Source organism: Rhinoraja longicauda, chromosome 11, assembly GCF_053455715.1.
Source record: "Rhinoraja longicauda isolate Sanriku21f chromosome 11, sRhiLon1.1, whole genome shotgun sequence".
NCBI classification, from domain to species: Eukaryota; Metazoa; Chordata; class Chondrichthyes; order Rajiformes; family Arhynchobatidae; genus Rhinoraja; species Rhinoraja longicauda.
Window position 1 is genome coordinate 45,273,630 of NC_135963.1, and position 26,674 is coordinate 45,300,303.

At 42.7% G+C, this 26,674-nt stretch overlaps 2 protein-coding genes across 3 annotated transcripts in view; one reads left to right on the top strand and one right to left on the bottom strand.

Moving 5' to 3' along the window:
- The window catches only part of usp1 (ubiquitin specific peptidase 1), a 28,755-nt gene extending 24,339 nt beyond the window's left edge, over window positions 1-4,416 (bottom strand). Inside the window, exons 1-2 of one of the 2 annotated variants that reach the window (XM_078407540.1) lie at window positions 4,379-4,416; window positions 3,357-3,463 (exon numbers count right to left, since the gene is read on the bottom strand). The gene's annotated coding sequence lies outside the window, so the exon portion shown is untranslated. The other variant, XM_078407542.1, reaches the window with a different exon arrangement.
- Window positions 4,417-8,648: 4,232 nt separating this feature from the next.
- firrm (fignl1 interacting regulator of recombination and mitosis) overlaps window positions 8,649-26,674 on the top strand; it is a 41,069-nt gene continuing 23,043 nt past the window's right edge. Inside the window, exons 1-10 of the mRNA XM_078408023.1 lie at window positions 8,649-9,079; window positions 10,441-10,481; window positions 11,907-11,995; window positions 13,506-13,610; window positions 15,047-15,187; window positions 17,568-17,733; window positions 17,841-17,925; window positions 19,274-19,412; window positions 21,100-21,189; window positions 26,601-26,665. Of these exons, the coding sequence (XP_078264149.1) occupies window positions 8,991-9,079; window positions 10,441-10,481; window positions 11,907-11,995; window positions 13,506-13,610; window positions 15,047-15,187; window positions 17,568-17,733; window positions 17,841-17,925; window positions 19,274-19,412; window positions 21,100-21,189; window positions 26,601-26,665 (1,010 nt within the window). The 5' untranslated portion in view covers window positions 8,649-8,990. The remainder of the gene's footprint in view (window positions 9,080-10,440; window positions 10,482-11,906; window positions 11,996-13,505; window positions 13,611-15,046; window positions 15,188-17,567; window positions 17,734-17,840; window positions 17,926-19,273; window positions 19,413-21,099; window positions 21,190-26,600; window positions 26,666-26,674) is intronic.

The window sequence follows — 26,674 nt, forward strand, 5'->3', positions numbered from 1 at the left end:
GAATGGGGAGAGGGGGAAGCAAGAGCGGAGCTGCGGGATATAGAGGTGGCCCTAGTGAGAGTTTCATCTATAATGGAAGAGGGGAAGTCCCGTTTCCTAAAGAATGAGGACATCTCTGATGCCTTAGTGTGGAACACCTCATCCTGGTCGCAGATGCGGCGTAGGAGGAGGAATTGGGAGATGGGGATTGACTTTTTACAGGAATCAGGGTGGGAAGAAGTGTAGTCAAGATAGCTGTGGGAGTCAGTAGTTTGTAGTAGATGTCGGTCACTAGTCTGTCTCCTGTGATGGAAATGGTGAGATCCAGAAAAGGTAGGGAGATGTTGGAGATGGTCCAAGTATATTTAAGAGCACATTTTCGGGGAGACTTCCAGGGCATGGGGGATTTCTCGCAGAACCCCTAGCGACCTCTAGTGGCCGAATTGACAAATTGCAATTACCAACTGTTTTGCAGAAAAATGAGGCCAAATCAGAATGGCAGAAATGAAATAAGAAAGCGGAAACTTTCCGCCAAATTCGGACGGGCTAGATATGTTTATCATTGCTAACAGAAATGAAAGGATATACATATCATGAAGAACAATGTTTCTTTTCTCTTGAGAAGACATTGATCTAATAGAGATCTTTGAAATTATGAAAGTTGTGGATACAAAGAGCAATATTTCCAATTATGAGCATAAGAGAACCCATTGATAAAAGAAATATGCTATGAAATCTAATGGGGACTTCAGAAGAATCATCTTTGCCCGAAGAGTGGCAAGAATGTGGAACTAGCAACCATAGAGGCTGATGCAAGCTGGATAGGCTGAAAAAGAAAGAAGGAAGGTAATATAAAGTTATGTTGATAAGATGAGGAAACACAGGAGACAGCCCAAATGGAGCAGAAACACATACATGGATTGGCTTGACTAAATGCCCTATATCTGTACCATCTATGCCAAATTATTTTGAGCCTAACTAAAGTTAGAGGTATACTATTTTGCAGTAGTACCTCATATTTACATACAGAAGGGCTCAACAGAAATACCAACAAATACACTATACCAGTACAACTGACGTGATACTCAAAATAGGTCAGCACATCAACAAGAGGCCAGCACAAATTGTCACAGGAAAGCCCCAAAGAACAAAAGAGAAAAGAGGGAGGGAATACCCAAATTAGGGTTTTAGTGGAAATGGGAAAATGCAGGGTCAAACCATTTAAAACAGCTTGCAAAATAAAAAATGGCTGGAAAGATCAGGGAATTACTTTAGTCTTCTTGCTAAAGTAACTAGAATATCTTGAGGCTCATCGGGATGGATATTCAACAAATAGTAAAACAGCAAAACAAAAAGACAAAAGGGTCAAAACAGTGATGGTTGTCATCAAAAAACATGTGGAGATGACCACTTTGCTTAAGATAATGCCACAGAAAGCAGCACATTGAGCAGGAACAGGAAGAGTTTGTTATTACTTGGAAGATTCTAAATTTGAGAACAGTGATATCTGATTTATAGTTGCAAAAGCCCTTTAAACAAGTTAGATAATGTAATCTTTTGGCACAGGAATGTCAAATCAAGCTGAACACAATTATTCACGAAGTGCCGGAGTAATTCAGTGGGTCAAGAAATGATGACATTTTGAGTTGGGACCCTTCTTCAGACGAGGGAACTGGAGATCCGACAAGACCAGAACAAAGCAGGGCCAATAACAGATGACCAAGGAAGGATGGAGCTCACAATAGCCTATTGTTGGCTGGGGAAAGAGGTGGGATGCAAGGAAAGGAGCAGACAGTGGAACTAATAGGATGATGGGGGGGAATGGAAGGAATGCAGGGGTTACTTGAAATGAGAGAAATCAACAATTATACCACTGGGTTGTGCAGCTTACAATCCATCGGTATGAATGTTGATTTCATTTATTTCAAGTAACCCCTGCATTCCCTCCCCACCCCCTCTAGTCGTTTTACTAGTTTCACTGATTGCCTCCTTGTATCCCTTCGTTATCACCTCTACCCCACTTCCCCATTATGGGCTTTCCACCCTTCCTCGGTCATCTATTGCTTTTCTTACCTCCAGTCCCCCCCCGCCCTCTACTTTCAGTCTCAAGGTGGGTCACAAACCAGAATGTCACCCATCCACATTATCCAGAGATGCTGCCTGACCTGCTGAGTAACTCCAGCGGCTGACTAGCAGTCTGTCCGTCTTTTTTTTGTTGAGTGTCGGTGTTGGGATGATTTTTATATATATTTTTTTGGTTGTGTATGTGTGGGAGGGGGTGGTGGTGTGTGGGGGGTGGGTGTGGGTGGGTGTGGGTGGGTGGGTGTGGGGAACTTTTCTCTTCCTCACGGCGCGGGGTGCGGCTCAGCTGCGGGGCCTAACATCCCCCGGTGCGGCTCGGCCGCTGGACTTTACCGGTGCGGCTCGGCCGCTGGACTTTACATCCCGGTGCGGCTTGGCCGCTGGACTTTACATCCCGGTGCGGCTTGGCCGCTGGACTTTACATCCCGGTGCGGCTTGGCCGCTGGACTTACATCGCCCGGTGCAGCTCGGCTGCGGGGCTTAACACCGCCCGGTGCAACTTGGCTGCGGGACTTTACATCGCCCGGTGCAGCTCGGCTGCGGGGCTTAACACCGCCCGGTGCAGCTCGGCTGCGGGGCTTAACACCGCCCGGTGCAACTCGGCTGCGGGACTTAACACCGCCCGGTGCGGCTCGGCTGCGGGACTTTTCACCGCTGGTGCGGCTCGGCTGCGGGACTTAACACCGCCCGGTGCGGCTCGGCTGCGGGACTTTTCACCGCTGGTGCGGCTCGGCTGCGGGACTTAGCTGCGCAAGGCTTGGTCGCGGGCCTTTCATCACCCGGTTCGGCCGCGAGACGTTTCAGCGCCCGGTGCGGGGACTGTGCGGGTCGGTCGGGGACGAGCTGTCTGTCCGTGGGCGTGGGGAAGAGAGGGGAAGTTTTGTTGCCTCCATCACAGTGAGGGGGTGTTTGGAGTCACTGTGATGGACGTTTGTGTTGGGGTTATGTGTCTTGTGTTCTTTTTTTTCTTCTATGACTGCTATGTAGTTTTGTTCGGTACTTCGGTACCGAACGACAAATAAAGCTCTGTTATACCTGTTATACACAATTATTCATAATTGTTGCTTCAGATGAAGAATACTTCAACATCACACTCACTGTAAATCTTAAGCATATCCAAATAGACCAAAACATTTATATCTTGCAGTTTGAATGGGAAGCTTCCATGCACTCTATTTGCAAACTAGAATGTATTCAATCTACTCAGGCCATCGCCAGGTTACGAACACCTGACTTAAGGACAGCCATACACACACCCATAATATTAAATTCTAAAACAGTTCGGATGTACTTACGTTTGTTCCTATGAATGGCAGAATTGGTTTCCCCTCTCCGCCACTTTTATTAATTGTTCTTTCTTAACAGTCTTTTCTTGTTGCTTTTGATGTTATACATTACAATACTGTGGAGATATGGTTACCATATTGAGCGATTGTGTATTTTTCGATTTATGGACAAAAATCAACTTATGGATGTCTGTAAAACGGAACCCATTCGTAACCGGGGACAGTTTATATATGACAATCTCTCTCAATAAGTATTTCACATTATAAATGAGGGATTAATTTTAATCCCTTCTCTCCAAAATTTTAATCCCTTCTCTCCAAAATTTTAATCCCTTCTCTCCTTATAACAGTGACAAGACTTCAAAAGAACTTCATCGTCCGTAAACACGCTTTGGGATGACCCTAGGCCTAAAGACGCAAAGATATTTCTTATGCCCGCCACCTTCCCACTCCCTCACTTTCTGTCCCGCGCACTTAGTTTTGTTGCCTCTCAGCCAGAAACCGGTGGACAACCCTTGTAGGTACATCACTCGCCCAGCGTCACTCGCCCATCTTGTTGGAATCTCGAAGGTCCGCGGCAGGGAGGGTGTACAGAGACCCCAGAGCCCCTCCACAGACCCCGACCCCAGCGCCAGTCTACAGACCCCCGACCGCCAGTCCACACCCCCGAACCCGTCCACAGACCCCCAAACTCCCGAACCGCAGTCCAGACCCCCCAGTCCACAGACCCCCCGACCGCCAGTCCACAGACCCCCGACCGCCAGTCCACAGACCCCCGACCGCCAGTACACCGACCGCCAGTACACAGACCCCCGAACCCCTAGACTCCCGAACCGCAGTCCACAGACCCCCGACCCCCAGTCCATAGACCCCCGACTGTAGTCCCCCGGTTCCCAGTCTACCGACCCCAGCGCCAGTCTACAGACCCCCCCCTGACGACGGTCTACAGACCCCCGACCCCTGCGCCAGTCTACAGACCCTGTCCCAGCCCCGGTCTACAGCCCCGGCGCGGCGCGGAATCGCTCGCTCACCTTCTTAGCAACGGAGCTTGGCGCCCTTTCTCGCATCAGGACCCGACGAGCCGACTGCACAGAACCCTTTCACTAATTGACTTCATTTTTTAAATTACAATTCCGATGGGCAATTAACTGGAATATAAAATTAGTTTTTTTTTAAACGGACTGTTATGGCCGTTTGATGTTTTGCGAGACCAATATAAATCTTCACAGGATGTACATCAGTGAACGATGAGGGGTCCATCGTGGACGGGACCAAAGATACTAGAGGAGCAAGATGGACCACTCGACTCTAATAACCGGAGTAGTTCATGGGTAAATTTCAGTGCCATTTTAGTAAGCAGACTCTGTGCGCTAGACTGGGCAGTATTCACAACTCTCTGCGATTTATTCGTATATAAAATGTTTGCAAACAATTATTTTTGTTCAACTGCTTGGATAAGTTGATAGTTGACATTTATAACTATTTCTTGAAGAGTTGCTGCTTGGTGATCTTTAAACTTTGGATGTTACTTACTGATTGAATATTTGTACAAGAGATCCACTCTGTCTGTATCAGGCCAATTGATCATATTTAATGAACTGTTCTTTGCTTTTTCTGTTAATTTTAATTTTAATTTCACGTCCAAGAGCTGTATCTCTTTTTGTTTTATTTTAAAAATGCATGGAAGCAGAAATTAGGTATTTGCAAACAATAGAACTCTACTGTATCCACAATATAATTGAAAAGACATTTAACTTTATACTTAGAGCCATGAAATTTTGAATTGGTGAATTGATTAGTTAAAAACCCTTGACAGCCACTAAAATGAACAATGCTGCCTGACGTGGTACAGAGGTATAAATCCAATTCAAATAGACACAGTGGTGGAGTAAATCACTGGGCCAGGCAGCATCTCTGGAGAAAAAGGAGGTGAAGAGCTGGTATAAATAAGAACCTGATCTTTTCATTGGTTAGCTGATATGCGAAACAGTGCAACCCTGTATATCTCGTACACAAAATGATGTAAATCTTTATCATGAATGACAGAAATAAAAAGTGTTATCCTTGTTTGTGAAGTTCATTTTTGAATGAAGGGGGTTTGTGCAATATACTGCTAACCCACAAATGTCGTTATGAGATATTTACATTTGAAATATCCATAAATCACAAAAAAACAAGAAAGTGCCTATGTTATTTGACCAACTAATTATATATTACATTCAAAACTAAACTATGGCAGTAATGTACATTATTCATGTCTAAAGCTAGCACTTCTGTATCAGTGTATGTATGCATTACATTTTATTACACTGATATAGAATGAAAAAATATCTTGACATGTGTTCATAATTATTTTATTCACAATGTAATGATTTCTGGTGCTCCTTTTGGTGTCACTGAATGTCTATGGGGTGGGAGGGGAGGGAGAGGGGAGAGAGGGATTTTTCAATGATTTTATTCAGGGCCTGTGGGAAGACAACTGAGAGAAGAGAAGTGTTTACAATTTGTAGAAGACCTGAGGCCAAATAATTTGAAACATTTTTGAAAAAGCCTGTTGGCAGAATATCAAGGCAGCAGGAAGATTTCAGATGTTGTATAACGTCCTCCAGGTTTTTTTGGTTGATCGCACAAAATTGTGTCACGGCATTTGAATTGGTTTTACGTCGACACAAGGACGACACACATCCTCTACCTGATATGGAGGCACTGACTGCTTGTCTAATTTTCTGAATTTTGTCAGTGAAGGAGGCAAATTCATTGCAGGCCCTGGCGGATAGAAGTCCAGAGGCTACTGACACAGGAGGGTTTGTTAGCCTGTCGACAGTAGCAAACAAGGCACGTGCATTATTATTGTTTTTGGCGATGATGTCAGAAGAAGGACCACGTTGCATTTCTCAACTCCAAACCATAAATGAGAAGTCTCTCCCTATAGATGTCATAGTGAACCTGGGGGGGGGGGGGGAATGAGGGAGGAGAGGGTGCTGCACCAATGCTGGAGAGGTTTGGGCCCCACTTTGGGTCCAATTGGTCGAGTGGTCTCTAGAATCCATCTGTTGATTTTTATTTGCTGCCGTTTCTCCCTTTTGCGTGTTGAACACAGAACAAATTAGATTTTGGGATTGAATAGGGGTGGGTTCTGCACGTCAATTTAATATTTTACATTATGTTTCTTTTCATATTCATTCATTGCTTAAGGACAGAAAATAGTAATGATGCAATGAATAATACAGAGCCTTGTCCACCGACTGTGTAACACCAAAAATTGCATACTGCAATTAATTCCAAAATGCAGAGCTAGTGGGCAAAGTTCTTAATCACTCAAGTTTTTAAATAATACAAATTATAGTTCTTTCCACACATTTCAAACAAAGAAGCAAGACAATTTGAGTTTGATGCTTATGGAGAAAACTGAAATTAAAATCAGGTGATGCAATTACTACTTTAAGATTTAAGAATACTGTAATGTTTCTAATGCATGATGGTTGTTTAGAAGGTGGGTGGACATAAAGATAATAGTATATAAAAACTATAGTCCATTCAACTCATTTGAGAAAGATGTTGGTATTGGATTCCTTGGGGAATCTTTTTTCATGACAAATGGAATGTTTGTGGGATTTTAAATATAAATGTAAATTATGCAGCGTCATAATTATTATAATGTAAGACTATAAAATGAAAGATGATTAGTTTGGAGCCTGTTCCTGCACAAAACCTCTCAAAAATCAGAATATCAAAATTTACTTTACAATATGTAGTAAAATATTTAAAAATAATCTTTCATTTGTTTCCATTTATATCCTCTAATTTCCTGACATACTTTGAAATAATTGGTATGGAGTATTAGATGCTTACACAGAACCATGGAAAATAGAAGCAGAGGAGGCCATTTGAGCCAACTTCACCATTCAATGAAATCATGGCTGGTCATTTACATAAATATCATATTCCTACACTCCCCTATCCCTCTTTATTCCTTTTGCATCTAGAATTATTTTTTCTTAATAATATTATGACTTCACTTCGACAGCCCTTCATGACAGTGCATTTCACAGGTTCACAGCTCCTTCTGTGAACAAATTCTTAAGCAGTCCAAATTCTTGCTGTGTAACCTGAAACCATGAACTCTCATTTCAGACTCTCCCAGCCAGGGCAAACATCCTCTGCACGTTTTGTCTGTCCAGCCATGTCAACATTTTGCAAGTTTCAATCGGATCATCTTAGTCTATCCAAGATCTGGTGAATATAAACCTAGTTGACTTAATCTCGCTTCATACTGCAGTCCACCAGCCTGGAAACAATCTGATGAACATTCACTGTGTCCCTTATATGGTAGCTATATCCTGTCATAGGTAAAGAGATCCAAAGTGTACACTCTGGCTCATGACCAGTCAAAATGGGGAGTGTCGGTGGGGTGTTTGGATAGCATTGAGCACCAAGCCCCGTGTAAACAACAGAAGTGCAGCACCTCACAAGCTACACCCTGCCCTTCCAAAAGGCTATCTCTTGTCCCATCTGTACAAGTCTTCAATTCCCACTGGCCTCACTTGCTACAACACATTATTAACTTAGTCATCTTTCCAATATGTTGTTGCCAACCTCAACAGGTCAGTGTTTTTCTGTATTTTAAACCAAGGTACAGGTGGTGCCCCCACCCCTGCCTCAGGTTATGGCAGGGTTCTGTTTCCGATATCTTTTCAGAACCCGAATTATCCATGTAGCATTTGTTGCAACTGCAGGTGACACTTGTGGTCTTTGGTTGAAAGTCCACTTAATTAAATTACATGACTCGTAGATAATAGCAGTCTTTACTCTTTTCATCCCAAATCCTGGAAACATGTGGCAACACATATATTATTCTCTTCTCCAAGAGTATGGCACACAATAAGCATTCTGAATGAAGAACTCCAGCACTTTGTGTCTTTTTTTGTAAACCAGCATCTGCAGTTCCTTCAGTCCTCATAACTTCCTTGCTCTTGCTTCCTCCGAATTCGGCCTTTAGGAGTGGCTAAAACTCCAGAGCAACGTGTACGTTTCTTATTTCCTTTTTAACAATTTCCCGAGTCACCTTATCCACAAAACAAACTCATCGACGAAAGCCTTCGATGTATGCAGTGCAGAAGAATTTGCCCAGGCGCATCGACTGTTGGCGTGCGCACATGCGCAGTGTAGGGGGATTTGCCCAGGCGCATCGACTGTTGGCGTGCGCACATGCGCAGTGCAGAGGCATTTGCCCAGGCGCACTATTGACATGCGCAGTCGGCTTCTTTCGACTGCCGGTGGCATTGTCGCGAAGGCTGGCGGGTGGAAACATTTGACTGTCGAGGAGGGAATTGGGGCTGTTAAAAGAGTTTGTTGGATCCGAGGGATGGACCAAGCACATTGTAGCCACACGCACACAGCCGACAGAATCTTCCGAATGAGCAGTTAAAAAAAGGGCAGATCATGTTGAATTTGATAGCAGGGTAACTCCCCAGAAACTGGCGGAGAACACAATTTGGTGTAACCGTCTGGTTCTGTTGAGTCCAGGTCAGGAGCAGGCCCTGTGCCGCTAAATCGGGTTTAATTTCTGAGCCACCGCTCAGAACATATTTTCTACATTTAAAAAAAGAAACTCGAGAATTTTCAAACTGAGGAGTTTTTAGAATGTCCCAGAATTCTACAATAGACGAAGTTTGCCAGTGGAACGAGGAGATGTGCAGGAAAATGCTGAAAACAGCTTTGCCTGAACTTATCATATCCTTTCACTGTTTTACTTGAAATTTCATATTTCGGATTTGATTTTATAAGGCTGATTAGGATGACAAGATTAACAAACACGATAGTGAAGTTGGAGACACAAGAAACTGCAGGTGCTGGAATCTTGAGCAAAGCACGATGTGCTGGAGTAACTCAGACGGTCAGGCTGCATCTGTGGAGGGAATGGACAGGTGACATTTCTTTTCGGGACCTTCTGACTGAAGTTAGGGAAGTTAGTATACTAAGACAATATGTGACAATGTATTTACAATGAAAATAACGTGTTAGGCAATTAGTTATATGGATAATACGGTTTCATCAACATCTTGACCTATGCAATAGCATAGATTTGCACGGTAACAAGAAGCCGTGATGTAATTTTAAACAGAAGAATGGGTATTTTAAGTTTGTGGCTTTGTGGGATGGAAGCTGAAGTAGGCCAGTAAGGATGGGACGATGGCTGAATGTACAAGAAATTATATAGCCAACAGTGTCAGAAAAGTTGGCAAGGATCATCTAAGTGGATAAAATAGGGTATGAAGTTTTAAGCAGCAGATCTGATGGAAGAGTGGAAGTTTTGGAAGTGAAGGTTGATGTGTTTTATATAATGGAGATCCTTTGAGGTTGGAAACTTGGGAATAGATTAAATTAGATGCTTAGTCTGCAATGTTTTGCCTCAATCTGGGATTGGGGCCGTGGGTGATAGTAACACTGATAGTGATGCTCGGGTGGAGGAAGTTGATGGTGGGAATGGGTTTGGGAGTGTTGCTGGACCTGGTCTAGGTGAAAATGTGCAAGCCTGACTGCAAGATGTACATTGAACCCTGCTGTGCACCCTACTTTTATAATTATGTTTGTGCACAGGCATCCTTGGAGTATGATTGCTTCAGTTATCTGCATTCTGGGAATTTTTAAGCAAAAATCATTTCTCGAAAATAAAAGGATTTCAAATGAAACGATAGGCTGACAACAGAGTTCTGGTGTTTGAAGTGGTGGTGATGTGGCTATATGTGTTATCTTAATTGACAATAAAGGACAGGATAAGGAAGAGTGAATAGTAGATTGTAGGAGAAGCCATCAATGATCAGAGACTAATCCTCTGCACATTATAATTCCATCATGATATCACTGGAGTTGCGTTTCATTCAGTTGCAAGTCAATTAGATATACTCTTTTCTTTTAGTAGGCTGGTAAAAATGTAGCGTCACTTAGAGTCACTTTAGATGCTTATTCTACAGAGCAAAGATAATCAAGCTTCCTGAACATCACTAATGTTTTTAAATGATGCAGTTTGCGATAAATTCCTATATTTCAATGATCTAATTTTCAATGGTAATAATCTCCTTAACAATATTTACAGTATATGCCAATGTAGCGAGAGTGGTAGCAAACTATTACGTAAGTAATAACTAAATACACCAGTCGTCTTTGCTTCTTCACACTAATTATCATATGAACCTTAGAAATAAAATAATAATTGATAATTACTTTACATTTAAACATTAAATATATCTAACAACTTTCACAATGAACTACTTCCCCATCCCTTGATTGTGTATTAATTTTCTTAAAGTTTTTGCAACTTTGCTAATTCTAACAAACAATTTAATCAATGTGATACATGTGCCTTGTGAATGAGTTTGATTGGTACTCTGTTTTTCCATGAAATCGGTGGGCAGAGTAGGAATAAACAATGACTTGATGGTTGAGAGAATTTGAGACTTGAAAGTAAGTTCACTAGTTAAATCCGTGAGCCACCCATGAAATTATTCAGCACTTAATGAACAGCTTCCAAAATATTGTACTCCTCAGAGAACTATTTATAAGCTCATGGAGACTAGTTCCTGGTTTTAGGGATTGTTGGTCATTTGGTTCCATAAAAGTAATCTGCACCCAAAATTGGGGGAAAAAATCTTCCATTTCAAAGAGATCAATTGCCCTTTAAAAATTGTATTTCAGCTCTATTTTAAAATAAATTTTATGTGGGGTATAATGTACTAGATATATTTTGAAAAGTATATTTACTACTTTAATGGTCCAGAATTTTGTTGTTGCAGTAACAACTCATTACTGAGCTAGTTGGACAGCAACCTCTAGGGTCAATGTGCAGTATGAACATGGAAATCAGAACATTATCTTGTTCCTCAAAGACATTCTACATCGATACCTTATCAGTAGACTTAGCATTTAAAAAAATGTGGTGGGAACATTTGGTACATACCCATGATATAAACCAGAAATAGTTAAGAATTGTTCATTCAATTATAAGTGAACTTTACTGCTGTGAGAAAGGTAAATAGCACTAAACTTAAAATTTTACTTTTCCAGGAATAGAGTCTTGTTCCTTCAGACTTAAAATATTGTTGGGAATTAATTTTACTTTTTGGTTTATTGCTCTCTTAATCTGATTTTCTTCTTCATTATGCTATGATTCTAAATCCAACTATTCCTCTCTTTGTTATATTGTTTTTGTGACATAATTTTAACATTGAATTAAATATATGAACATGTTTCCTGCTGAGATTCTTTTGGTTTCATTTAGTATTTTTAAAGTTAGGTTGAAGTGATGTGCTATTCTTGCCCACATTTTTATTCTCCTAATATGAAGGCAAATATTTGTGCTTTTCATTTAGTCCAACGGTAAAATCTGGTTTATTGCACTTTTTAGGTGATTTGTTTGATGTGTTCTCTTTCCTTTCGATTTATTTTGCAATAGACGTGTTGGAACTAAATGCAGCAAAGTGATGAAAAATGTACGTGTGAATTAAAGCAGAACATAAAGTTTGTTAACTATGAAACTAAATCACTTAATATTATTTAAAGGATCATTGAAGATTCTTGTAGACAAGTTCTTGCCCCATATCAGGCTTTCTGAGATAGAACAAACATTTGCCTCTCAAGTGTTGCCCAAGGTATGTACATTTAGTAGTTTCTATGTATTTTATTTCTTATCTTCACTTTTAAAATATGGAATACTTTGTGATTTTCTTTGGATCTTCTTAGTGGAAGTGGACTTATTACTGGTATACTATTCTGTGCGTGTCAAGTAGCCGCCAATTGATCTGATCTGATAAAGCCTTTCACAAAGTTTGCTCTCATTTTCTACTAACGTCCATGCCAGTGCTTCTTAGCTGGATTGCTGGCAGGCGATCAGGAGAGGGAACTCCGGCACTTTTCTCAGCTGGTGATTCCTGCTCCCGCCATGCATCAAGTTAACTTGAACTGTTTTTCGAGAGGTCAGACAATTGTTTTAATTTCCTTTAATACATTGTGTATTACATTTAATGAATAATGGTACAATCACTGACAAGATCTCAGCAGTGTACTGTACCTCAATTGATTCAAAGACTAGTCAACAGTTTAATAGAAAAATTGCTTTAATGCTCACGGTTGTTAAATAGGACACTTAGTACTATTCCAGCATTTAATAAAAGACTCAGCAGTCGGGATGTGGAACCCTTTAGTGGTTACATCTCAAAGATATTTCAGTCTTTTTATTTTTTACCCCTCTTTACTGTTTCTCTATTCTGGATTGTTTTTGCATACAATCTTTATTTCAGGGATCACAACACCCTCGTGCCAGTCATTAAATCAACTATGTTCACATTTATCATTGTCCAATAAACATTTCTTCTAATTTATGCTTAAGACTTGGGGACTTGCTTCTCTTTTATCGAAGGTATCACAAAATGCTGGAGTAACTCAGCAGGTCAGGCAGCATCTAGGAGAGAGGGAATGGGTGACGTTTCGGGTCGAGACCCTTCTTCAGACTTGACGTTAAACATCACCCATTCCCTCTCCTAGATGCTGCCTGACCTGCTGAGTTACTCCAGCATTTTGTGATATCTTCGATTTGTAGCAGCATCTGCAGTTATTTTCCTATGCTTCTCTTTTATGCTGCATATACATTAAGTTAATTTTCCAGATGGTTGGCCTGATCAGCCTAAGACTCACAACTTGATGCTGAGCAGCTTCACGCTGGACCCAAGCAACCATACTGTTCTTCACTGGCAGTATCTCCACACTGAGCCAAGTGCAATTCATTGCTGGGGGAGTGCTAGAAGAGGGGCAGGGATTTGCACTATATTCCTGAGATTGTATCATGCAGTCAAGGGAGGCAGACAGTTCACGCCAGTTCATCGACTCCCAGTTTCCCAGTGCACGAATGTGAAGGGCAGAGGTTCACGCCGGATTTCTGGAATATTCATATTCCAGCATAACTTGACGTCTTTTCAAAAGTGGAACGGGTTACATATCTATGAATGGGAGGACCAAGAGCTGTAATTAATTAATGCTCTGAGTAGCAGTGTTAAGCAGAGTGCTAGTGTCATCCTTTAATGATTTTTGAATGTTTTAATAATTCTTGCTTTCATTAACCAACATTTTCTAGTTGAAAGTCTATTATGCTTTTCCTCATGCCAGGCAATGACATTGTTTGATGAGCTTGCAAATGAGGTAACACAACACACAGGAGGGTTGTCCAGTCAGAACACAGGCTTGCAGGCAGCACTGAGAAACTCTATACAGGTAGGATCTTTTCGATTGCAAGTTCTTTATTATATTCATATAATTAAATCTTTGTTAACAACAGTCAGTGTAGATTTAGAAGGAGTTGTGCTGCATGACCTTATCTACATTTTGAGAAAATGACATTTAGTTTTGTCAGTTAAATTGGGATTAAAATTAAAGAGGTGGGCTAGGCAACGTAAAGTAATAAAAGGTGGAAAACAAGTGCAGACAACCCCTCTCATAACAAAGGGATTACATTCCAAAATAACGGTCCATATTCGCCCTTCCTTTCATGAATTCCCAGAAGAAAAATGTCGCCTTTTTTCCACATAAATTTTGTGAAATCTTTGGGTAGTGATCTGTAAGGGCAAATTTCCGTTATCAGAGTGGCCGCAATGTGGAGGCAGTCTGTACTTGCAGTACAGTAACATCCCCTTCAGCCTAACATCCTGGCAGACTGTACAGGTGTCAGAGGTTAAGGGGAGAGGCAAGAGAATGGGCTTAGGAGGGAGAGATAGCTGCTAAGGATCAGGCAGGAAAATTGCATACTGAATATACTGGATCTATGGGGTGCCATGTTGAAATATGACCTCCTTGACTTACTCCATTTGGCTCTAGCAACTTTTTCCTGCTCAGTATATTCTCTGCAAATACTCCCAATCATGCTGCAGGGAAACACGAACAACTGGATTGTATGAAATCTTGAAGTCAAGACAAAGTTCTACATTGCATGGTATATCATCCCCTGTAGACTTTACAAGATTTCTCTTTTTCATAACAAAATGAGCAAACACTTGTACAATTATAATGGCAGCCAGTCAAAATTAATCAGCAACTAACTTGAATGTACCTGATGATCAAACTGATTATCTGACCACATGCTCAATAGGATTCGATGATAATGTATTGGGTGTATATTCTGACAAAACAATCAGACCATGCCTGTGTGGCTCAGTACTTTATCCAGGTCTGGAAGATTTGTTTAATATTACTGCTTGCATCCTGTTCTTGATCAATATTTGATGTTTCATCCTCAGTCAGACCTACAGCATGTTAGCGATTACATTGGCGACAAAAATTGAAGATAAAAATTACAAATATTCCGTCTCCATTCAGGTTTTCAATGGTCAGAATAGGTTTTAGTTTTGTATCTAACCACAGCTCTAGTTAATGATCTATTTAGTAGTGTGGATTGCATGGAGAAAAGGGTTGCTGGGGCTCTCTTCCTGCTGAAGATGATTTGAACTGTAGACCTTAGCTGTTTAGCAGTGTTGGCAGCAAATCAGGATTGCATTCTGACTAAACGACATATTCTACCTGCTATGTGTATACTCTGAAAGGCATTTGAAACCAAAGTTTGTGACCACACTGGTTTTAGAAGTTTTGTGATCTATCAACATTTGTGCAGTATCTTCAGCAAACTGTTCACATAATTTCTGTTGCATCTTGTACAGTCTCAGATCCAGATTTTGGAGATTCTGATGAACCTTGTGAATCATATGTGCAAATTTGAGGAGGCTCTAGCTTTGAAAAATATCCATTCACTATCTTTGGCTGTTATTCACATCCTCAAGAATACCTTTTGTCACTGCAAGGTGAGATAGATGAAAAGCTTTCTTGTTGTAAATGTTTGCCTTTCTCTTGCAGTCATTCCCTATTTAAAAAAGCAGTCTTTGGAGTTCTTGAACCGATAACAGTAACATTCCTGTTGTGTTTTTAAAAAATTCATTTTCCCCTCCTGGGGAGGATTTAGTTTTTCAAAAAGTTTTGAAAAGCAAATGTCTAAAATCTTGCGTAATATTGGAACATAATGGCAAAACCTATGCATCTCTAGTGAGACCAGAACTACAAAGAAAGATTTGCACTTCTTGTTACACAAATTGCCCATGTGTAATATAAACATCACTATTGTCCATCCCTCTCACCTTTAAGTGCTCAGATGAGCCTGGAGTCAAATCAAAGCCAAATCAAGTCAGAATGACAGATTTCCTACACTAAGCATGTGAACTAGTCGAGTTTTTGCAACAATCCAGTGGTTTTATGGTCACTGTTGACTATCTTCTTTAGAATTCCACATTTACTCAATTACTTGAATTTAACTTATCCCACTGCTGCGACTGAATTTGAACTTTTATCTTTTGATCAATAGTCTAGAACTCTGCCATTCAAGTAACTTAACTTAACCACTATATTGTCACATCCCAGTCACTCTTTTTCAGACATTCCAATCAATCTGTAATCTCAGATGTGAAGATGTAATGCTTGGAACAGCATCAATTTGCCAATTTTAAATCAAGAGATATGTTGAGCTACATGGTGGGAGATCTGCCCTGAATTTTGTTCAGAGTTTAGCCTTTTATCTGGTGTAAGGCCACTTTAGTGCAGCACCTTTTCATTATTGCAGAAAAACCATCAGTCAAGATTTTGAAGCTATGATATTTGAAGAGTTTGATTTTCTGACATTAATGTAAAAGTGATGACATTGACCATGGAACAATGTGTCAGAAGCTTGAGTTTTATCTCTGAAACAGGAAGATCATCCTTCTTTACCAAATCTTCCCCTGGGCAATTAACTGCTTTTTTTTTCAAAATCCTGAGTTTAATTTCTACTTCCTGTTATGCTCTTTTCAAGTTCAATTGCTGTGAGAAATGGATCTCCTGATTTCTTGAACTCATTCCCAATGAGTTGTTGACCATTTTTCCAAAACCTGGTATCATATAAAAGAACCTTGCAAATTAATCTCACTCGTCCAAAACTGCCTGCATCACCTTGCTGAGACCAAATGTAGACTAGGTGATCGTTTCGCTGAACATTTGCATCGGTTTGCCAAGGCCTGCTGGATCTTCTGGTTGCTAACCATTTTAATTCCTTTTCCCATTCTCATACTGACCTTTCTTTCCTGGGCTGCCTCCATTGCCAGAGTGCGGCCACATAAATTGGAGGAGCAGCACCTCCTATTCCTCTTGGTTAGTTTACAACCCAGTGCATGAACATTGAATTTTCCAATTTTAGGTAACCACACCTCCCTTTTCTTTTTCTCCTGCTCTCTTCCCTGTGTCTCACCTAAATGCACAATAATTTTTCCCTTCCCCCGTCCACCCATCTCCTTCCACCTATATTCCTTCCTCCGGCTTCATATTTCACGCCTCTTCTATCCTTATCTCCTTATCCCATACTTCTTGTCTTTTCTTCTCTGGCCTTTATCCAACCATTTGCCAATAAAAAAAACATATCACCTGTATCCACCTATCACTTGCCAGGTATTGTCCTACCCCCATCTCTCTTCCAGTTTTCTCCCTCCACTACAATCATTCTGAGAAGGGTCCTGACTTGAAACATTGCCTATTTTATGTTCTCCAGATATACTGCCTGACCTGCTAAATTATGTAAACACCATGTCTCTTTTATGGTAAACCAGCATCTGCAGTCTGAAGAAGGGGCTCAACCCAAAACGTCATCCATTCCTTCGCTCCAGAGATGCTGCCTGTCCTGCTGAGTTACTCCAGCTTTTTGCATTCCTTGTTTACCTGCACCACCTGTTGCTTAATGGAAGTTGAGTGAAGTGCTAATTATATCTTGTATGAAGCAAATATTCCCTTACAGCATAAAAGCTTCCATGTAAAACATGTATTTTCCCTTTTCATATTATTCTTACTTGCTTTACCTTTCCATTTTCAGATCAGCATAATTACTTTACAGATGAATTAATAGGAAGACAATAGAATAGTTCTGTTGTAAATCTTGTGCATTTCTATCGCTGTTCAACATGACTTGTTCAAGTGTGTAAATAACTAAATAACAGAGCAGTTTGTAATCTAAGCTGAGTTTCTGCCTTTGGGCTAACCTTCTGAGTGTAAAACAAATTCTGAAATGGGCATCATGAATTCATATTAACGATATTCCTTTAAGTTAACAAATTATTGCCCTACCCAGAGATTGTTCACTGATGACAACATTTTTTAATCTGTATTTAGGAGAGTGAGACCTTGTACAGTGGTCACTTGCACTTGGTTGCAGACATATTGCAGTCTTTATTTAAGGAAGCTTATTCCCTTCAAAAACAATTTATGGAATTGTTGGATCGTGTAGTTTTGGAATCGGCAACCAGCACTGATGAAGATATTGCATCTATGGTGACAGGTCCGTTCAGAATATCCTATTTTAAAATTTAAAGTCTGTTACTTCTATAAGTTAATTTTATAATTTATTTTGTAATTGCTTATTTCAAACTATCTCCCATTTTCAAGTGGTTCACAGTGTTTTGGAAATTTGTTCAGTCATTTCAAAGATGGATCATGCTCTACATGCTAACACATGGAAGTTCATTATTAAGTAAGTACAGATTATATTTTTTCATATTTTTCATATTTCAGATACAGCGCGGAAACAGGCCTTTTCGGCCCACCAAGTCCGCGCCGCCCAGCGATCCCCGCACATTAACACTATCCTACACACACTAGGGACAATTTTTACATTTACCCAGTCAAATTAACCTACATACCTGTACGTCTTTGGAGTGTGGGAGGAAACCGAAGATCTCGGAGAAAACCCACGCAGGTCACGGGGAGAACGTACAAACTCCTTACAGTACAGCACCCGTCAGGATCGAACCTGAGTCTCCGGCGCTGCATTCGCTGTAAAGCAGCAACTCTACCGTTGCGCCAAATGATTTTCTTTGGCTCCTAATTTTCTGTACATCCAGGAAATTTATGTTAGTAGAAACATAGAAAATAGGTGCAGGAGGAGGCCATTCAGCCCTTCGAGGCAGCACCGCCATTCATTGTGAACATGGCTGATCATCTACAATCAGTAACCTGTGCCTGCCTTCTCCCCATATCCCTTGATTCCACGAGCCCCTCGAGCTCTATCTAACTCTCTTTTAAATTCATCCAGTGAATTGGCCTCCACTGCCTTCTGGACTCCCCCAACATTAGGAACATTTTTCCTGCATCTAGCTTGTCTAGTTCTTTTATAATTTTATAAGTCTCTATAAGATCCTCTCTCATCCTTCTAAACTCCAGTGACTACAAGCCCAGTCTTTCCAATCTTTCCTCATATGACAGTCCCTCCATCCCAGGGATTAACCTCGTGAACCATTGCAGCACTGCCTCAATAGCAAGGACGCCCTTCCTCAAATTAGGAGGCCAAAACTGCACACAATACTCCAGATGTGGTGTCACCAGGGCCCTATACAACTGCAGAAGGACTTCTTTGCTCCTGTACTCAAATCCTCTCGTTATGAAGGCCAACATGTCATTTGCTTTCTTCACTGTCTGCTGTACCTGCACGCTTACTTTCAGTGACTGGTGTACAAGGACACCAAGGTCTCGTTGCACTTCCCCTTTACCTAATCTGACACCATTGAGATAATAATCCGACTCCTTATTTTTGCCGCCAAAGTGGATAACCTCTTTGTATTTTAGGTTATTTTACAAAGAGAATTCTTTGGTAATCCAATTCTAGCTATTCTTGATGAAGAAGGGGCGAAAAAAGTGTGAATTTAACAAAATCTATTTTAGTATATAATGAAAGGCAGCACAACTATCCCACGAGGGGGCTGTAAATAAATAAAAGTGCAGCAGCCTTTCGTGAAAATTAAAAAACTCTTACACTGTTGATTTTTGTAGAAAACTAGTTATCAATCAGATCTTGTTTGTAATAGTCTGGCATTTTATTTTAGAATAAGTGTGAAGCACCGGGCATTGCTTGAGACTAAGCTGCCACATGACGGACTTGTTGCTGGTCTTTGTGAAGACATTCTCTATTCGTTCAATTCATGCTTGCATTTAGCTGAACAAATGAACCAGTCAGCAGTAGTGGTAACTATGAATTCTTTTTTAAAATATAAATCTTGTATAATGTCTGACATTTGACTGAGCACAACAGTCATTATCAGCTGCTCAATTCACAGTTATCTTTTCTGAAGTAGGACAGCTGAGAACCTACTTTATCCAGGTGAACGTTAATGGGATGGGGATAGGGTAATGTCAAAGGTTTATCAGCTGCTGCCTGAACCAGCAGACACAATAAACTAAATATATTTTTTTAAATGTGTTTTTTGAAGTTACTGATGTGTGTTCAGATGCATATAATGAATTAATGACGTGATAATTCATGTTTGTGGTTGTGCTCAAATGCTGACTGACCATATTATTGTTAAAGTCCTGGCTGTCTTTATTCACCATCTTTTTGCCAGAGGCAAATATATATATTTCTGTTAGGACATGTGTACTCAGTGCTGCATAGCATCAGCACATTATCTTTAATGACCAGTCATTAATGAAGATTTAGAATGGCTGTCTTTGTATTTTCTGAAATTCTGTTCAAATGTACCAAGCTATCTTAGCAAAGTACTACAAATAATTTACCATTGAGCTTGCATCGTAGGAAGCTAACTTAATCACTAATGCAAACTTTGTAGCAGATGTATTTAATAATCAATCCTGGGAACTGTTTTATCTTCTTCCTTATTGTTTAAATTGTACCTTGATTAAAACTAGCTTCTTTTATCAATGCTCCTATCTATCAATCTATTGCACTTGATTGATTCATCTTGGATACATCTACAGTGTCAGTCTTTATTGTACGTAGTTCCGCACAGTGCCCCAGCTGGTAGAGTCGCTGCCCCACAGTGCCAGAGCTCCGGGTTCGATCCTGACATCGGGTACTGTCTGTGTGGAGTTTGTAGGTTAATTGGCCTCTGTAAATTGCCCCTAGTGTGCAGGGAGTGGATGAGAAAGTGAGACAACATAGAACTACTGTGAATGGGTGATCGATGGTCACCATGTATTCTGTGAGCCAATGGGCCTGTTTCCATCCTGTATCTCTGAGTAAACTAAAATAACAATGTCAACACAGTGATGCAGCTGACAGAGCTGCTGCCTCACATGCCAGAGACCTGGCTTCGATCCTGTCTTTGGGTGCTATCTATTTGGAATTTGCACATTCTCTCTGTGACTGGGTTTCCTCTGGGTGCTTCAGTTTCCCCCCACATCACAAAGATGTGCAGATTTATAGCCTAATTGGCTTCTGTAAATTGTTTTTATTGTGTAGGGAGTGGATAAGAAATTGGGATAGCATAGAACTAATGTGAACGGATGATCAATGGGGGGGGATCTTTGTTATTACATGTCTGAAATTCGCCCCAACCCTCTTTTCCCCAATGATACAATTGTTTTTTACTCTATTTTCTACAACACGAGGTTTCTTAGGATGCAACTACAATGCTATATCAGCACATCCTAACTTCAAACGATTTCTAGTGTCCTTTGCTTTCTGTGTCCACACTGTTTATGAAATTGTTTCATTAGCACACCTAATTTGTTCCCAAAAGATTTACGTTCCATGAGATAACTTAAAATATGTTGGTAAACTGCTGCTGAGATATTCTTTAACATGACACTGTTCTTAAATTTGTAATAGTTTTAGTTTCAACACATGACCTTAAGTGAGTTGATCTAAAAGGATTATGGTTTACGTTTTATTGAGCATATGCATTTCTTCCAGGGAAACACCAACAGTGTAGACTGCAAACTCTTCCAGAAGACCTTGAAGCTGTGCCGCTTTTTTACCAACACACTTGTACATTATGTAAAGGTAATATAATATATTATTATCAACTGCTATAAAATTTTATCAATATAAAGATTCAAACATTCATTGATGATCAATTTTGAGAAAAACGTAACATTTTTCTATGGCAAGAGCAATACATTTCTCAAAAGTTTATTTAAACAATTGCATTGTTGGGACTTATTCATTCCACACCCTCTTCAACCCAATTCCTCTCCAAAATCCCTTTAATGGGATTATATGTAGTAGATGCAGGGCAGATGCATGCTATAACAGGCTACAAAGCAAAGGCTGGCAGCATCAATGGCAATGACGGGTCCTTCCCCAATTAGCTCAATGCATTCTATGCTTGCTTTGAATAAAAGGTTGATGGAGGATTGTCACAGGCCCCCTCTGTCTCTGGTACACCTGTATCAACAATTATGAGGAAAATGTAAGATTGACCTTCCTGAGTGTGAATCCGCAGAAAGCAACTGGCTCGGATGGAGTCCCGAAACATCTTTGGGTACTGAACAGACCAACTGGCAGAGGTATTCACAGACAACTTTAACATCTCACTACTCCATTCTGAGGTTCCCATCTGCATTACGAAGACCACTGTCATCCGGTGCCAAAGAAAACTAAGGTTGTGTGCTTTAATGACTACCGGCCAGTTGCTCTGACATCCACCATCATGAAGTGATTCGAGAGACTGGTGATGATACACCTTGACTACAGCCTTCCAGATAGCTTGGATCTTCTGCGGTTTGCCTACCATTTCAACAGGTCTACAGCAGATCTCCTTGGCCCTAAGCTCATCTCTGGTTCAGCTTGACAATATCGGATTCTTATTTATCAACTGTAGCTCCACCATCCACACCATAATCCCATCCAAACTCGTCTCCAATCCCTGGACCTCAGAGTCAGTACCCCTCTTGCCTCTGGATCCTTGATTTTCTGATCCACAGACCACAATCAGCGAGGATAGGTTGTAACACCTTCTCCACAATAATTTTCAATACTAATGCCCCACAAGGATGCGTTTTCAGTCCCTTACTATACTCTCTATACACTCACGACTGTGTGAACAAATTCGGCTTTAACTCCATCTACAAGTTTGCAGGTGACACCACTGTGGTGGGCTGGATTATGAACAATGATGAGACGGTTTGCAGGAAGGCAATAGAGAACTTAGTAACATGGGGTCAGGACCGCAACCTCTCCCTCAGTGCAGGCAAGATGTACAAGCTAGTTATTGGCTTCAGGAAGAGTTGTGGAGCACATGCCCCAATCAGCATCAATAGGCTCACCTGAGGCTGCCGCCGCCGACCTCCACCACCTCCCCGGGGCCGTTGCCGCCGACGAGCAAGGCCTCTGCACCGCCGCTGCGCCCACGTCCTTCCCGACCGCTGCCGCCGACCTTCCCGACCCCTTCACCGCCGCCCACGCCCTCCCCGGCCATCCGCTGACCGAGCCGACCGCCACTTACCCGGACTCCAGGTCCCCGCGGGCCTCCCCCAGCGACCGTGCTGACCCGCGCCGCTCCACCGCCCAGCAACAGGTCACAGCCGTCGCTGTACCCGGGACCAACAACAGGCTGCAGCTCCACCTGGCCCACACACACTGCGCTGGGCCCACAGCCCCCACCAGGCAGAGCCCCTCAGCACTGCTGGGTCCTACTGCCCACCCCTTACTACAGGTAACTGCAGCAGGGGTTCCACTGGGTCTCCCCCTTCCCCCTCCAGCCAGTTGACCCCCAGTACTCCCCACATCGGTCCTCATGCCCCCCTCTGCCCAGCTAACCCACCACCCCCCCACCATACATCCCCTCCACCTGCCTCCATCCGACCCCAACCCCCACCATTGCCGGGTGTTCACCATCCCCCCTGACCTCCCCCTTTCAGACACCGAACGGTCGGTCCTCAGCAGAGGCCTTACCTTTGTTCCCCTCCGCCCCCACATCAACGAGTTCCGCGTCCGCCATGACGTGGAGCTCTTCTTCCGCCGCCTCCGCCTCCGAGCCTTTTACCATGGCAATGAGTCCCGACCCCGCACTGATGACCCCTTCCCCGTCTCCAACGGACCCCCTCCACTTTTACCCCCCAGTATGGCCTACTACCCTCACTAGAACTTTTTATCTCAAACTGCCGGCGTGACATCAGCCGCCTCAAATTTTCCACTCCCCTGACTAACTCCAACCTCTCCCCTCCTGAACGTGCAGCCCTCCACTCACTCCGCAACAACCCGGACTTAATAATTAAACCCGCTGACAAGGGAAGGGCTGTGGTAGTCTCGCGTGCTGACCTCTACCGCACCGAGGCCAGACGACAACTATCAGACACCTCTTCCTACCTATCCCTGGACCATGACCCCACCGATAAACACCAGACCTTCATCAGCAGCACCATCACCGACCTCACCAACTCCGGCGATCTACCCCTCAGTGCCTCCAATCTCATAGTTCCCCAGCCCCGCACGGCCCGATTCTACCTCCTACCCAAAATCCACAAACACAACTGTCCCGGCAGACCCATTGTCTCTGCCTGCTCATGCCCCACCGAACTTATCTCTACCTACCTCGACTCCATCCTATCCCCCCTGGTTAAATCCCTCCCCACCTACGTCCAAGACACCTCACACGCTCTCCATCTCCTGGATAACTTCCGGTTCCCAGGCCCCCACTCCCTCATTTTCACCATGGATGTCCAGTCACTCTACACTTCCATCCCCCACAAGGATGGTCTCGAAGCCCTCCGTTTCTTCCTCGACCGTAGAACCAGCCAATCCCCATCGACCAACACTCTCCTCCGCCTAGCAGAGCTGGTTCTTACCCTCAACAACTTCTCCTTTGACTCCTCCCACTTCCTCCAAACCAGAGGCGTAGCTATGGGCACTCGCATGGGCCCTTGCTACGCCTGCCTCTTTGTCGGGTACGTCGAACAATCCCTGTTCCAGACGTACACTGGCCCCATCCCCGAACTCTACCTTCGCTACATCGACGACTGCATTGGTGCTACCTCTTGCACCCATGCAGAACTCGCTGACTTCATACACTTCACCTCCAATTTCCATCCTGCCCTTAAATATACCTGGACTATCTCGGACATCTCCCTCCCGTTTCTGGACCTCACCATCTCCATCACAGGAGAAAAACTAGTGACGGACATTTACTACAAGCCCACCGACTCGCACAGCTATCTGGACTACACTTCTTCCCACCCGGTCCCCTGCAAAAAGTCTATCCCCTACTCCCAATTCCTCCGTCTACGCCGCATCTGCGCCCAGGATGAGGTGTTTCAGACTAGGGCTTTCGAGATGTCCTCGTTTTTCAGAAAACGGGGCTTCCCCTCCATTATAGATGAGGCTCTCACTAGGGTCTCTTCTACATCCCGCAGCTCCGCTCTTGCTCCCCCTCCCCCCACTCGCAACAAGGACAGGATCCCCCTCGTTCTCACCTTCCACCCCACCAGCCAGCGGATCCAACATATCATCCACCAACATTTCCGTCACCTACAACAGGACCCCACCACTGGCCATATCTTCCCATCCCCTCCCCTCTCTGCGTTCCGCAGAGACCGTTCCCTCCGCAACTCCCTGGTCCACTCGTCCCTTCCTACCCAAACCACCCTAACCCCGGGCACTTTCCCTTGCAACCGCATGAGATGCAACACCTGTCCCTTTACCTCCCCCCTCAACTCCATCAAAGGACCCAAACAGTCTTTCCAGGTGAGACAGAGGTTCACCTGCACCTCCTCCAACCTCATCTATTGCATCCGCTGCTCTAGATGCAACTTATTTATATCGGCGAAACCAAGCGCAGGCTCGTCGATCGCTTCGCTGAACACCTGCGCTCGGTCCGCATTAACGCAACTGATCTCCCGGTGGCCCAGCACTTTAACTCCCCCTCCCATTCCCAGTCTGACCTCTCTGTCATGGGCCTCCTCCAGTGCCATAGTGAGGCCCGCCGGAAATTGGAGGAGCAGCACCTCATATTTCGCCTGGGCAGTTTGCGGCCCGGTGGTATGAACGTCGACTTCTCCAACTTCAGATAGCTCCTCTGTCCCTCCCTTCCCCTCCTCCTTCCCAGATCTCCCTCTATCTTCCTGTCTCCACCTATATCCTTCCTTTGTCCCACCCCCGACATCAGTGCGAAGAAGGGTCTCGACCCGAAACGTCACCCATTCCTTCTCTCCCGAGATGCTGCCTGACCTGCTGAGTTACTCCAGCATTTTGTGAATAAATCAATAGTGCCAAAGTGGAAATGGTTGAGTGCTTCTAGTTCATCAGCATAAATATTACCAACGATCTGTCATGGACCAATCACATTGAAACGACAGCCAAGGAGGCGCAGTAATGCCTCCACTTCCTCAGGAGACTGAGGAAAATCGGCATGTCTCCAAAGACTCTCTCAAACTTCTACAGATGCACCAGAGAAAGCATAATGTTGGGTTGTATCACAGTTTGGTTTGAGACCACAAGAAATTGCAGAGAGTTGTGGATTTCGCCCAGTCCATTGCACAGAGCCTGCTCCTCCCCCACCATTGTCCATCTATACTTCATGCTGTCACAGGAAAGCAGCCAACATAATCAAAGACCTGTCCCAGCCTGGTCGTTCCACCTTCTCTCTGCTTTTATTGGGCAGAAGGTACAGATGCTTGAAAGCGTGTTCCACCAGTTTCAGAAAGAGCTTATTCTCCTCTGTTATCAGGCGTCTGAATGGTCCTTTCAGAAGCTAGGATACAGTTTGATTCTCCTCTACCTCATTGCAAACATTGGACTTTGTCTCTCGAACTATTGCGCGATAATACTGAGATATATATTCTACATTCTATATCTTTCCCTTCACTTGTACTTGCGTTTGGCTAGATTGTACTTATGTTTAGTATCATCTGATTTAATTGGATAGCATGCAAAATATTTTTTTTCATTGTACTTGGTACATGTGACAATAATAAACCTAAACCTATTAATGACAAGTCGTTTATGATGATTCAGGGAGTGCTATCCTTGTATTTTCTGAAATTATGCAAAAAAAAGAGCAAACCAAATTAAAAAGCATATTCACATACAGCATTCATTACTTTTTGTCGAATTTGTGGCATTCTCGGCCACAGAGGGCAGTGGAGGCCAAATCACTGGAAGGATTTAAGAGAGAGTTAGATAAAGCTCTAGGGGCTAGTGGAATAAAGGGATATGGGGAGAAGGCAGGCACAAGTTATTGATTGTGGATGATCAGCCATGATCACAATGAATGGCGGTGCTGGCTCAAAGGGCTGAATGGCCTCCTCCTGCACCTATTTTCTATGTTTCTATGAATAGAAAATAATAAAGTTGGTTGCATGATGGTTAAAGAAAAATGCATACGGTCTTCATTCAACCAACTCTAACTTGTACTTTAATTTATAATATGAAAATAGCATAAATCATCTTCTGATTTGTTTCATTCTCAATTTTAGGAATTCACTGATTTCCTCTCAACATCTTGTCGTTTATTGCACCACTTTTATCTTCAAATGTACTGGTAAGCCTT